The 15,392-nt window shown below is 38.7% G+C and overlaps 1 protein-coding gene across 1 annotated transcript; it reads right to left on the bottom strand.

Annotated features, from left to right (window-relative positions):
* Positions 1–901: 901 nt before the first annotated feature.
* Positions 902–11,332, bottom strand: LOC138361888 (caspase-1-like; the record flags this gene model as incomplete). Its single annotated transcript, XM_069320942.1, has 3 exons — positions 11,228–11,332; positions 5,225–5,345; positions 902–1,080 (listed from the first exon to the last, which is right to left on the bottom strand). Coding segments are annotated over exons 1-3 (405 nt in total), but the record flags the coding sequence as incomplete, so codon positions are not given.
* Between the last annotated feature and the right edge of the window lie 4,060 nt (positions 11,333–15,392).

Here is a 15,392-nt window from a genome sequence, read left to right as displayed (position 1 = left end):
AGTTTATATCACTAAAATCTGATGCCAGCGTTTTTTCCTAACTTCATTTATTGATTTTATAATAGCAATAAACATGATATATTTGCATTTTTTTTATGGGGGGGGGGAACTTTGACTATTTGTATTAGTAAAACTAAACATATTTTGGAAAATCAGCGACAACAGATCCTTTATTATATGCTAATGTGTCAGAAAAGTGTCATAGAATGGTTATATCTGAAACGTGTGGTTGAAGTAACTTACTGAAAATGTGTAATATTCGTTGAAAACAGTCTCCCTCTCTATTTAGGCTGCAGTTCTGAAGCTTGGAACAATTGCAGCCCTTTTCATATACAACTAGTCAAAAAAGATTTGTTAACATTGAACAAAGTTTAAAAAACTAACTCATGCACCATTAATGGCTTTGCATGAATGTAAAAATACCAATCTTATGTAATCTCACCAACCCATTGTACCTTGTAAATAAATAAATATTATTCTTATTCTTAATCTTATTCTTATTATTATTAATATTATTAATATTATTAATATTATTAATATTATTATTATTATTATTATTATTATTATTATTATTATTATTATTATTATTATTATCATTATTATTGTTATTGTCATTGTTAATATTATTATTATATTAAAATGCATAGATATTTAAGTATTAAAATAAAAATTCCAATAACATAGCTAGAACAAATACACACAATGAAAAAGGTACATTTCAGAACACCGTGAGCCATCATCAAGTCAATTTCATAACAGTCCAGGACAGTCAGAAAATTTCCCCCACTTAGGTGGGACAAATTTATGGTCATTGTGAGTTAATATTAATTATATAAGCATGCTGTTAATTATTTAGGTTAATGTTAAGTATTTAAGCATGCTTTATACATGACAGTCTTACCTGTATGAAGAACAACTTTGGTTTTCCAGCGAGAGATTTACATTGATCGCTTTGAAAGCTCTCAAAAAGATACTCGGCTTTTATGTGGCCATCCCTACACGACAAGATATCTTGTTCCCCGTGTGACATGAACACCACAGCTAGCATATCACAATCTGTGTGATCAGTACCGAAAGCCACTGAAAATAGGAGTGTAAAAATAAATTTCATTAGATCATCAGCATTAAATATTGGAAGTTTAAACTCAGATAATTAAGTTAAAAATAATAAAAATATATATATTATACTTCCGACCTCGTCAAGAGAAACATGTATATCAAGTCTCGTTGAAAGTTAGAGCGTTAAGTGTAATGAATACTAATTTCTGAGCAAACCTTGGTAGTTTGTGTTTAACTCACTGGCAATTTGTAAACATGCTTAACATATCAAGCTCATGGTGGATCTGTTAATCCACAGAGATAGGTACCTCTACAAATCACCTTGCTCCTTAAGGGGCATACTGAATAGTTAGCCACAAGAGAGCTAATTTTCTGACATAATAGAGTATTGGTTTCTGGTGATTTGCGAGTTGGACTATACTGAAAAGTCCCAATTTCAGTAATCACTGGCTTACCTTATCAGCTGTTGTTTGGGCTATTTTTTACCATTTGTTCTCAACCTAAAGCATGTGTTACTCGATCTCTGAATGGGTTTATATATTATAAGCATCTCAAACATGCTTAGGTAACATGCGCATTAAGCGAAGGTTGTTTTCTCATCTTACAGCAAGTGTTTTCTGTTAGTGATGGACTTAGATACTCCCCACTGTCTCCTTGCCTTTAAACTGTTAATACAGTATAAAGATTTATCTGGTTAAAGTCTCTTGCTTCAGTATCACTATAAATTTTTCTTTTATTCTCCTCAAACAATTGCTTTTATCATCTCAAATTTTATTCTTTCATTTCTTACATCTTTTAAAATCATCTATTTTTAGATCACCTATTCAAAATCTATTTAAAATCACCATCATCTATTAACACACTGTCCAATGCTCAAAGAGTGGCAAAAAATACAACAAATTGATTCCCAGTTGGCCTCTTCATTTACCTGATAAAAGCCTTTGATACTGTAAACCATAACTACATCTTACTTAAACTGCATCAATGGTATGATGCAAACTGAATATGAATATAAACTGAGTATGGTATCTGAAGCCTTGCTCTGAACTATATTCGTTCCTCCCCCACTCTACCAATGACAGCAGGAGTGCCGCAGGGCAGCATCCTAGGACCTCTCCTATTTCTTATGTACATCAATAATTTGCCAAATGTTTCTAACATTCTTAAACCTATACTATTTGCTGACGATACTACCTTCAATTTTTCTGACCCCAACCCCCAGACACTAAATAATATTGTAAATAATGAATTAAAAAAGTCCACTCATGGTTGGCAATCAACAAACTTGCATAACATAGAAAAGACCAAATATATTTTATTTTGTAATAATTCCATCATTCCATCCAGTAATTCCATCTATCATCATACTATCATGCAAGAGGAGCCACACATTTATGGATCATCCAATAAAATTAGCAGACTTCTAGATGTTACTACTGCTCGGCTTAGACTCGGTTACAAGTATCTCTGGGAATTTTCATTATCTGCCGATGTAGACCTGACCAAATGTAAGCTGTGTCAACAAAATTATTCGCACACCCTCCGTCACTATGTAACGGAGTGCGAAAAGATACGTGAATTTAGAGACAATTCTATAACCAATGTTCCAACGATGTGTCAATATTTCATTCAAAATGATCTGCTACCAGAAATTTTAGCCAAATATCCCCAGTTTGCTAACCGTAGGTAGTAACTAAGTGATTGTAACCTATCCACCGCTGCCCACTGGATGGGGGGGGGGGGGGCAGTGTGCAGGACAAACATATCAATTGCGACACTAGCTTTCCACATATGTCAGTTGCTTAATTTAGAAACTGTACTTGTGGTCGATCTCGATCCCATTGTTGATGTGACGACTTATATTGAATTTTATAACTAGCTCATCAAGATTGTAACTAAATGAATTGTGGGGTTCAGTCCCTGAGCCCATTATGTGCCTCTGTAACCCTTTCCACTACCGCCCACAAGATGGGTATGGGGTGCATAATCAATGAACTAAACTAAACTTCGTAATAAATCTTCAAATCAAATTTAACATCAGATAGAGAATGTTAACACCAGCAATAAAGTCGAGGGAAAGTTCCTTGGCCTATAAATACACAAGAGACTGAACTTCAGCACCTACATACAATACATATCCAAAAAAGTCTCAGAAAAAATTGGTATATTCTCTAAAATCAGAAATTATATTCCAAACTCTGCTCTCCTCTTACTATACCTCGCGCTAATCTATCCTATCTAACATATGGTATCTGTGTATGGAGTTCCACCATTGTAAACTACCTCAAGCCCATCATCACTCAGCAAAAATCTGCTATCAGAACTCTAGCAAACTCTGTACCACACTATAAATAAATATATCCTTGATGTCCCCAGAGTCAAACTAATACTGTGCAAACTCTCCATGCCAATAATAGGACCCAGTCTATGGAACTCCCTGCCTAATGAATTAAAAACATGTCTATGCCTTATTTAAAAGTAAATTGAAAAGTATCTAATTTCATCCTCATAGTTTCCTACTTTGTGCTTCAAACTTAAACTGTAACTTGTATTATCAACTTCCACAATGTTAGTATACAAGACATATCATCACTAGTGTAATCACCTTTGTTAATTTATATATTATTTATATGTTGATATACATTTTGCTACAATGTACCTTTTCATCTTACTTGATATGTTAGATTAAGGACCATAGATTCGAATCCTCCTCATGGCTCCTACTGATATTCGACTCTGTCATATCTCACATAATGCTAACATGAGACAAACTTCCAGATATTCCACTGGCAGTTTTTCTATTATATACACACTTAAGCATTATCAATTTAGTTATTTCTAACCTTTCATCATTTACATGATACCAAGTGTACCTTATGGAGTACAGTCTATCTTTATGCTTACAATATTTACAGTGTTAGTAATATTTTGTTTTACTGTATATATCTGTGTACTTAATATCGTATCAACAGTAATATTAAAGGTGAACCTTAGAAAATTTTAATCAGTAGAGAAGAAACTCAAAGTAGGTGGAGGTAATATTTACAGTTCTGTACTTTGAAAGTATCATAGGTCACACTGAGAAAAGTATCATAGGTCACACTGGGAAAAGTTTCATAGGTCACACTGTGAAAAGTATCATAGGTCACACTGGGAAAAGTATCATAGGTCACACTGAAAAGTATCATAGGTCACACTGGGAAAAGTATCATAGGTCACACTGGGAAAAGTTTCATAGGTCACACTGGGAAAAGTATTATAGGTCAAACTGAGAAAAGCATCATAGGTCACACAGAGAAAAGAAGGGCAAATGAGAATGTGATATTGTTTTGGTGGTGGGCTCCTACAAAGAGTACAGGAAAGAATACCAGAGGATATACCAATGGGAGAGAAATGCTCCTCCTTAGAAAAATGGAAAAGATACAGGTATTGATGGGGTACTGCATCAATACAGTATTTCTATGGGCAACATAGAGCATGGGAAATTTTAAAGCATAAATGTTAACACCTAATATATATTTAATCACATTTTAAGTGATTTTTGTATAAGGAAGCAACATTACAAGAAACAGGTGAAGCAGTGTATTTTTCTTGTTTTTAAAAATATTCCCTCTCACAAATGCTTCCTGAAAGCATCTCTGGTTGCAATATGTCCCTCACTCGCTGGGTTTGTTCCATATAGCTCGCTGCATTGAGGTTGCGCTCTACATGTATTTTTAGCACTAAACAAATTTATGATGGAAACTGTATTCAACTAACTGAGGCACGGAAGATAATAATAAGATGGACAGACATGGCAAGTGTGAATGAGATAGAAGGGAAAAGTGAGAGTCCCTACTCTCCGCATACAAGATTCCTATGTTCCTGATTCCTATATGCGGAATCAGTTTGTTAATGAGGGAGTAAATGTTAAACAACATTTAGAGGACAAAGCACACTGCATAAACCACAATAACCTAGAGGGGTTCAACTGCATTAAAATACAAAACACGATCGAGGTCATGGTGGCGATGTTATCAATATTTATGTAATTACTGTACTGTAAATAAATCTATGGAATCCAATATGTTAAGATGATAAAAATAAATATGTTAAGATGATTTGGAGCTAAAAAGTTTATGTAATAAAAGTCTAACGAACATTATATATAGTAAAAGATACTTACAGTCCTGAATTTCAGCTTTGACCCCGGCGACGGTCAAGTTATTATGGACCGTCACTTTAAACCCTAAATTTTCAAACAACGTCTGAGCTTGGTCACGGTCGTGATCATTCCCATGACGCTCCTGTTGAATGATTGTAGTTATATAACTGTTAATATTCAAATTAAGCAATGAACTTTAATTAGTAAAGAAAGTTTGCACATACAAACATAAACAATAAATATATATGCAATATATGACATCATAATGTCCTAGTAGTAGTAGGCATCCGTCAATCCCGTGGGGTTATGGAGTTGTGCCCAGGGTGTCTAGTTGTTGTAGTGTAGTTAGATGTAGCGCCTGCTGTGACTGTGAAGGCTAACCCGAGAATGACAGTCTCGACTGCAGCGAGCGCAGATAAACGCCGTAGCGGGTGCGTCTGACAGTGGTCGAGACCTCCTCTGAAATCTATTATCCTTCGCTGTTATCCTCCTCTGAAATCTATTATCCTTCGCTGTTATCCTCCTCTGAAATCTATTATCCTCTTCAGTTCATCCTCGAATTGCTGGAGTTCCTTCTGCACTTTTCATCTCCAGGCAGATCTGTCCGCAGCTGCTGCATCACAAGTGTTGATATCGATGTTCATCTGCTTGAGGTCGCGTTTGCAGGCATCTTTGAAACGCAGCTGAGGTCTTCCGGTGGGTCTCCTTCCTGATGCCAGTTCTCCATACAAGAGGTCCTTCAGTATGCGGCCATCGACCATGCGTGTGACATGTCCCAGCCATCGCATGCGTCTCTGTTTCAGGAGAGTGAACATTGAAGGGACTCCTGTTCTCTCGAGTACTTGTTGGTGACGTGGTCTTTCCACGTGACGTCAAGGATGCGTCTCAGGTTCCGCATGTGAAAGGTATTGAGCCGTCTCTCCTGGCGAGAGCGCAGGGTCCAGGATTCCGAGCCGTAGAGAAGTGTACTCACCACACATGCCATGTAGACTTGTGCCTTGGTGTGCACTGTCAGTTTGGCATTTTCCCAAACGCTCTTTGTGAGCCTGGCTCACATAATGTCCACATAATGTCCACAACATACTATAATTGCTGATATACATGAATATACAACATAGCTGATATACAACATAGCTGATAATGTCCACAACACACTATAATTATAAACATCAATAAATAAGGTATCAGAACAATGATATCACTAAGATTAACATTAATATAACTGGGACGCGTGTAACGTTTGGCTCCGTCTACACATTCCTCGTCACTTCACACAATCACATGTACTTACGAAGTTGCGCTGGCAGAGGTTGAACTTCGGCTCTCTGGTCCCGCCTCTGAACTGTCAATCAACTGGTGAACAGCTTCCAGAGCCTATATTCCTCTATCATATCTACATTTGAAACTGTTTATTTTGTTACACCGAGCAACATGTGGTGTTGCCACAGCCGAAGGGCAAGTTTGCCCTTACTTACTTACCAGAGCTTAGTCATCTCTCGTATCAGGAACGGTTGAGGGTCACTGGGCTAACAACACTACAGACCAGGCATTACACACAGAAATCACAATAGCGTGATGCATCAAATCCACAAGGGCCGTGACGAGGATTCGAACCTGCGTCCGAGAGCATCCCAGACACTATCTTAATCAACTGAGCTACAACATGGTCAAAAGAGTTGAAACCGAAATTCTATTGAACTTACTGGACCCTGCAGCCTCTCCGAGACACAAACCAGGGCTTTACACAACTCCTCCCCATGCACTCGAGCTATGTCAATAGGCCATTCTCCCTCTTCGCCCTTTTTTCATTACACACACACAAAAGTCACAATAGTGTGATGCATCAAAGTAGGAGTTGTGTAAAACCCTGGTTTGTGTCTCAGAGAGGCTGCAAGATCCAGTAAGTTCAGTAGAACTTCGGTTTCAACTCTTTTGACCATGTCGTAGCTCAGTTGATTAAGGCAGCATCTGGGATGCTCTCCTTACCTACCTTGAAGTTACCTTGATGTGCTTCCGGGGCTTAGCGTCCCCGCGGCCCGGTCGTCGACCATGTAACACGGGTTGGGGTTCTCTCTCTACTTATCTACCTTCTACTCCCTCTACCCGTATTCTTACTTTTAATTCTCTACCAAGGGACTCCAAAACGTTTACCAAAGCCAACTCCACGCCACGTGGTCCTAAGACGATTGACCGACTTAGGATTCTACACCCAGTATGACGTGACCTAGGCTTTGAGCAAAACCCTAGAGTCGCCTCTACGCTGCCACCACCAGACCAGCAACACAGAGCAATGATCGAGGTCTGGATCGATCACGCTAATTAATCAACCTTGGGGCTTGATCCCCACTCGATGACCGTGGAAACTTAAGAGTGTGAAATTAATTACACGGGAATGATTCGATGTTAGAATCGATGTTAGAATCGGCGCCCAATCCAACTCTACCTCGTGTGGACCACGTGACCAGGACAAGTTTACACATAAAACACATGGAAATAATAAAATGCAAAATATTAACAAATTTAATTTATTAAAAGAAAAACTAAAACAAAATCTAAATATGTTCACTCCCTGTCACTTTAACACTCCCTACTTGACCTGAATGGCAATGAAGACTATTCTATAAATAACCATAGCAACTATACCTCTATGTTTTACCAGCTAAAGATGTTGGGCTGGTCTTGGGGAGAGGTAAGATGTTTGACCTCTCCCAGCTGCTCTGCAGATCACACTGATTGTCCTCGTCTGGCCTAGCCCAGGCTAGAACATTGTATCCTTCCGCCTAGTCAAAGTTCTACCCAGTTACTAGCAAGGTTTAAGTTATAACAATTAACCTCTGTTTGTACTGAATTGATCCAGACTGGTTGAATTATTTTACTGAAATTAAATTACACAAACATCTAACGGCAGAGCTGTTCCCGATCCCCAAAAAATGGTTAATTGAACTTTGAGAAATAGTAGACATGTCAACCCCTGATGACCTATGACCGCCGGTCACTCCGCCTTACAAGTTAGATCTGATTCGTGACGTCACTGATGGTGACTTAAACTCAATAATTAGAATACTCTTGATATTGTACCCAGTACTATTATATAATACAATTTTAATGCAAAATGAATAAAGGCTAATTTTCTCTAAATTACTGAATACTATAGGATGATTCATTATACGCAGCTATGAACAAGGCGTCGGTTATTTCCACCGCGAATTCCCCTGGGGGTCAGGTCCCCAGGTCACCATGCGGGCTCAGCTTCCCATTCTCTTTTGTCGATAAACCACTCTGGATAATTCTTACAACCAGCCTAGTTTGTTACAACCAGGCCTCGGACGCAGGTCGACCAGGTCTCGGACGCAGGTTCGAAACCTCGTCACGGCCCTTGTGGATTTGTTGAGACCAGGCATGACAGGGCGGATTTCATCGAAACCTTCAAAATACTAAACAATTTGGACGATGTAAATCCGAAAAGTTTCTTCAAAAGGTCAGATGTGGCACGAACGAGGAGCAACGGGTTGAAGCTCATCAAGCCACACTGTAGGAAAGAAAATAGAAGGTTTTTTCCACCCACAGGGTTATAAAACCGTGGAACCGCCTACCCGCCGAAGTCGTAAACGCCAAAACGCTGTTGGGTTTTAAAATACAGATGGAAAAGATCATCAGGGCAAATTGGAAGACCTTTGAGCATCTTCGCCAGCTTCCTGTCCTCGTCGAGGACACTAGCATAGTGTCCTAATATGGTCCTTTAGTAAATTCTGATAAATTTGAAACTATGGTTGGAATCTGCCTCCACCACATCACTGCCTAAAGCATTTCATTTGTTAAACTCTCTGACACTGAAAAAGTTCTTTCCAACGTCCCTTTCTAACGTCTTGGTACAAAGTTTCCACCTGTGTCACCTTGTTTGTGTCCCTCCCGTGCTAAATATTTTGTCTTTATCTACTATCTCAATTCCTCTAGGAATTGTGCAGGCGGTAATAATTGCTTGTGGGAGTCAAAAAAATACCAAAATACCAAAAAAGTACTATGATTTGGTTACAATATCAAATGTGAGTAATGAGCTGTATTGGAGTTTCTCAGATGAGAATGACAAATATATCACATTATAACTATAATCGTTGTCAAAGTAATCGCCATCTACTCAGATTTACGGTATTCACTTCTGGCAGCGTAGATATAAACTTAATCTAATCCCGTTTAAACCCTAATGCAAGGGGATTATAGTGGTCAACTATTGCCAGTTATATGTTGCTAATAAGGATCATCCAATCAACTTTACTTTCAAAATCACTCTGGTGATAAAAATCAGATTAAGATAAGGCTAGTGTTAATACTAAAGCACCAAATAATAAAAATGATAATAAAGATCTTCAGCATTATAAAACTCAGATTGATTTTTACTTAATGACTGAGCAAATTGTGCTAAAACTGATGACACCAGCTGATATATCAGCTTACTTAGTAGTATAGCTGAACAGCATTAAAAATCTTGTAAATCATTAGTATTACTAAATTATGTAAGGAGATGGACGTCTGTCAATATATATGGGTAATATTGTAAATACAAGCCTATTCAAACTACAAAATCCTGTTGAATAGCAAACAAAGACATATCTTGTTGCTGAAACAGCAGTGCATACATCAGATGAGATTTATTGATTACCATCAATGGTCACCCCGGGTGACCTCTCCTGCGAGGAAATGCTTCTTCTGCTGAAGCTTGTAAAATGTTTCCAGATTTTCTCTCAAGACTTTCACATGTTAAACAAATGCAGAGATGTGAAATCATGTATAGGTAAACATGTATAGGTATAGGTAAACATCATATTTAGAAAAGAGAGAAGAAAGGTATCAAATAATATACACACGGAAAATACTGAAGGGCCAGATCCCAAATTTATATAGCAAAATAACAACATATTGGAGTGAACGACATGGAAGAAAATGCAGCTAGTGACGAACAGAGGTGCCATAGGCACAATCAGAAAACACTGCGCAAACATCAGAGCTTCACGGTTGTTCAACATCCTCTTAGCGAGAATAAGAAATATTTCCGGAAGAAACGTGGACGTATTTATGAGTAAACCGGATAGTTTCCTTCAAGAAGTGCTGGACCAACCAGCACTAGTGGATATATGGGCCTGCGGACCGTGCAGGACCATCTTGGTACTGGACCATGTAAGTCATGGATCATGTTGGTCCATGTATGGCCTGTTGGACCAAGCTCTTACAAGTCAAGCCTGAATTCGGGTCGGGTTTGGGGGAATAGAAGAACTCCCAGAACCCTCTCCAGGTAAAACCATTGGAAAATGGTCATATGGAGAGACTGCTAAAACTAACTGAGGTACTATGAATAACAGTGACAAACAAATGGCTACAGAATATGCATGTTGGAAATGTATAACATTTGGCCAAACAATTGGAGGCCAATGTTTTAATTTACTCTGTAGAAAAATGTAGTGAGTGTAGTGAATAATAAGGAAGTGCCCGAGATTACTTTAATGTTGGAGCATCACAGAGTGCAGCAAGGCGAAGACAGGCGTGCAAGCCGTTCACAGAGGCTATCAACAACGTAAAGTGCCTACAGCAACGGCACAAGTTCTTGAAGATATCTGGCCAGATAAGGATCGTGTCTGATATCTTCCTCGTGGTGAAGGGAGAACTGCCATCTGCTGGTATAACCAGCAGGTATAACCACCCCATACCCTACCTGAGGAACTTGTATTCTTAGATAAAGGTGATATCTTAGAATAGATATCCAATGCTCAGTGCGTAGCATTGCACCAAATTGCACGCCAGCCAAGGGGTTACAAGTCTTGCTGAGAGAACACCATTCCCTCACAGGAGGCACTCTTATAATGCGATAATTAGTCTTTAAAAAGTCTTTACTCCAGCCCAGAATGTATAAACTGAACTGGTAAAAGATATAAGATATCTTCATTTTATCAAGGAGGTAACGATATATATAAATTAATACATGAATGCTCTTAAATACGTCGTCATTCTTGAAATACTGCTGTAATTACTTACCATAAAACCAGTATAGGAGTCAAATATACGATGATTAAATATCAAACAGTTCCCACGTTGAAGGTGATGTCCGTCGTATCGCACAGCATCACGTCTCACAGGCATTCTAGCTATTCTAGATAACTTCTCTTTCCTGAAAAGTAAAGATTAGATTTATAAATGTGACTACAATAATAGGACTACAATCAGTAAACAAATCATTGGTTGCAGGATAATGCACCTGACTGTAAATGCAGAAATTGTTAAAGACACTGATGCAAAGGAAATGTAGTTGGTGAGGAGAATATACCAGAAAATATGAGAAACTGGCACTGTGCCAAATGATTTGAAAATTATAGCAATTATTCCACCATAAATAAGATAAATGTAGTAAGTGCAAGAGTTATTGTGAACACAGTCAATGTGCCTGGTGTTTCTGCAAGTGAGTTTCATGTCTCTGCTCCAGGTGAGATTTCTTCTAAAGAAATTCAATGTCGGTTATATGGAAAATATACGCTACAAGAAAAAATCAGTAGGAGCTATGAGGAGGATTTGAACCTATGCTCTGGGTACTCCCAAGCCTTTGGCCACTACACAATCGTATTTCTTTGCTCACCCTCCGTTTCCGGAGGTGGGGGGAAACTCGTGCTAAAGCTCTATATTAGCCAGATAACATTCCCCGATGGTAACGCACTCGCCCTACGCTTCGCAAGCGATTTGGCCTGGTTTTGTATCCTGGTCGGGAAGGATTGACTAGATACCAATCCTTATCTCTACGACTTTGTTCATCCAGTTGTAATTGATACCTTGACGATTTGGCGGGTCGTATTCCAGAAAAAAATTAGGAGTAAAGACCTGCCCGAAACTCTATGCGTACTAATGGCTTTATATGAACGTAAGAACTCTTGTATATATAAATAAAATTAAAAATTGGCCACCTTCCTTACCCTTCTATACAGTATACCTAAGTCATAAAAGTATTTGTGTACGGCTGATACCATACTACTTGTGTAAAAGAGGAATTGTATATGTTTATCTCTCAGAATGTTTGGTAATATGTTTATGGTTTGTGATGTGTGTATATGTATGTATTAACACGACGTACTGAACGGGGTGAGAATAGCTTGAGCTACCTCATCCCTTTGTGTGTATTTTACCTCAATAAACTTATTTCAATTTCAATTTCCTTACCCTTAATTGGCCTTAGCAAAGGCCCACACAAACTACAAGGAGCTAGTAATGTCTCCCATGGGTGTTGGCTTCCCTTTGCAGCTCAGGTCCACGTAAATGTCAAGTTGTGAAACAAGATTCGTAATCAAAATGATCCTGCATTTGGCCACCAACATTCGTGTTGCAAAGAATGATTGTAATCGAGTTTATGGCAATATGAAGAAAACACTGATAGTCCTGCTATTGAACAAGGTAAACATTTTGTTCACTGATAATTATGCCACTTCCACTCTGACCAGCTAAATGCCTTACCTTGAGGTTACCTTGAGGTGCTTCCGGGGCTTAGCGTCCTCGCGGCCCGGTCGTCGACCAGGCCTCCTGGTTGCCGGACTGATCAACCAGGCTGTTGGACGCGGCTGCTCGCAGCCTGACGTATGAGTCACAGCCTGGTTGATCAGGTATCCTTTGGAGGTGCTTATCCAGTTCTCTCTTGAACACTGTGAGGGGTCGGCCAGTTATGCCCCTTGTGTGTAGAGAAAGCGTGTTGAACAGTCTCGGGGCCTCTGATGTTGATAGAGTTCTCTCTCAGAGTACCAGTTGCACCTCTGTTTTTCAACGGTGGTATTCTGCACATCCTGCCATGTCTTCTGGTCTCATGTGATGTTATTTCTGTGTGCAGGTTTGGGACCAGCCCCTATAATATTTTCCACGTGTAAATTATTATGTACCTCTCCCGCCTGCGCTCAAGGGAGTACAGTTTTAGGCTCTTTAGTCGGTCCCAATAGTTTAGATGTTTTATTGAGTGGATTCTAGCAGTAAAGGATCTCTGCACGCTCTCCAGGTCAGCAATTTCTCCAGCTTTGAAAGGGGCTGTCACTGTGCAGCAGTACTCCACTCTAGAGAGCACAAGCGTTTTGAAAAGTATCATCATCGGTATAACATCTCTAGTGTGAAAAGTTCTTGTTATCCAACCAGTCATTTTTCTTGCAGTTGTGACGGCTACTTTATTGTGTTCTTTAAAGGTAAGGTCTTCTGACATGAGTACACCCAGATCCTTTACATTGCCTTATCGTTCTATGTTATGATTTGCCTGAGTTTTGTACGTGGTTTCCGTTTTTATATTTTCATTTTTTCCATAGCGCATAAGCTGGAACTTATCTTCGTTAAACACCATATTATTTTCTGTAGCTCATAGAAAAACCTGATCTACATCTGACTGGAGGTCAGATGTAGTCAGCCACAATGCTGACTGGAGCTACATGAACTCCACAAATGATCAGAATACTAACAAATGTTTCTTTTTTTTTAATATTGGCAAATACAAGACCTTGCATGTGGGACATAACAACCATGACTACCAAATTACTAACATTCCATTACAGCAGATTGACGAAAAAAATGACATAAGTCAAAATCCACCATTCACTGAAAGTTGCACAACAGGTAGAAGTAGCAGTCAAAAAATTAACCAAACTCTTGGAATAATTAAGCGTATCTTTGACTTTAAGGCAAGGAAGGTAGTAATTCAATTGTATAAATCTCTGGTGCAGACCTATTTTAATTACTGTATCGAAGTATGGAGACCACATTTTCAGGACATAGCTGTTCTGGAAAACGTGCAACATTGGGCAACCAAGATTTTTCCAGATATAAGTCATCTATTGTATCAGTCCGAGTTAGGTAACATAGGGGACATCAATCTAGCAGTGCAATCTTTTCTTCAAAAAACTCTCAGCCTTTATAACACCCACTGTCCTATGCTTACAAAACAAGTCACAACCAAAAGGCTTAACAATCCTTGGCTTACAAAGGGAATACTTAAATCCATTAATAAAAAAACATGACCTTGAGAAGAAGTATAGGTTAGGAACCATCTCCAAAGAATTCTCAAAGAATTACTCGTTAGTGCTATCTAAAATAGTTAGACGAGCCAAAACTAAATACTACGAAGATAAATTTACCCAAATAAAGAGCAACATTAAAAAAACTTGGAAAACAATTTCACAAATATTGGGATCAAAGAAGATTTTAAATAACAAACCAACACTCCTGTCCAATAACGATGGTCAGCTCTCTGCCTCTGATTCTGCTATTGAGTTCAGTAGGTTCTTCTCTTCCATTGGGTCATCCCTTGCAAATGACATACCATCTTCCAGTACTGATGTTAAGTTCTATCTTACAGGTAATTATCCACAATCTCTGTAGCTAAAGCCTACAAATTCCACTGACGTTAATGAGATAATCCTTTCCCTTAAAACCAAGTCTAGTGCCCTTGAGGAGATACCAAATTTAATTTACAAAAAAGCCTCCACATCTTTAGCCCCTGGTATTGCACTGCTCTTCAACAAGTCACTTGAACTCCAAACCTTTCCAGATATTCTAAAAAAAGCGAGAGTAACCCCTGTCCACAAATGTGGTGATCTCACAGATGTTAACAACTACAGACCTATATCAATCCTGCCTAACTTGTCAAAAATATTTGAAAAACTAATCTACAAGCAGCTTTACTCTTATCTAGCCAAACACAATATACTTAGCTCTTGTCAATATGGCTTCAGACCCAAAAAAAGCACTAACGATGCACTTATTAGTATGATTAAATTGATTGATGCAGCTCTTGATAAAAATGAGTTTCCTGTCGAGTCATTTGTGGACCTGCGTAAGGCTTTTGACACTGTCAACCACCAAAACCTTCTTCTTAAATTACATCATTATGGAGTCAGAGGACACTCCATACAATACCTCAATTCTTACCTTACTGACAGGCTCCAGTATGTTTCTGTGAATAATTCAATTTCTCCTACCCTACCCATCAACATCGGTGTTCCTCAGGGCAGCATACTTGGCCCTCTCCTCTTTCTCATCTACATTAATGACCTTCAAAATGCCTCCCAACGCCTCAAACTAATTCTATTTGCTGACGACACAACCTTCATTTACTCCAGTCCTGACCCTCCTTGCTCTAAATGCCACAGTAAATACTGAGCTAAATAAAGACCATCTTTGGCTAACTGCC

Source organism: Procambarus clarkii, unplaced genomic scaffold (assembly GCF_040958095.1).
Source record: "Procambarus clarkii isolate CNS0578487 unplaced genomic scaffold, FALCON_Pclarkii_2.0 HiC_scaffold_970, whole genome shotgun sequence".
NCBI classification, from domain to species: Eukaryota; Metazoa; Arthropoda; class Malacostraca; order Decapoda; family Cambaridae; genus Procambarus; species Procambarus clarkii.
Note: the sequence above shows the minus strand (reverse complement) of the source record. Positions and strands in the feature narration are given on the sequence as shown.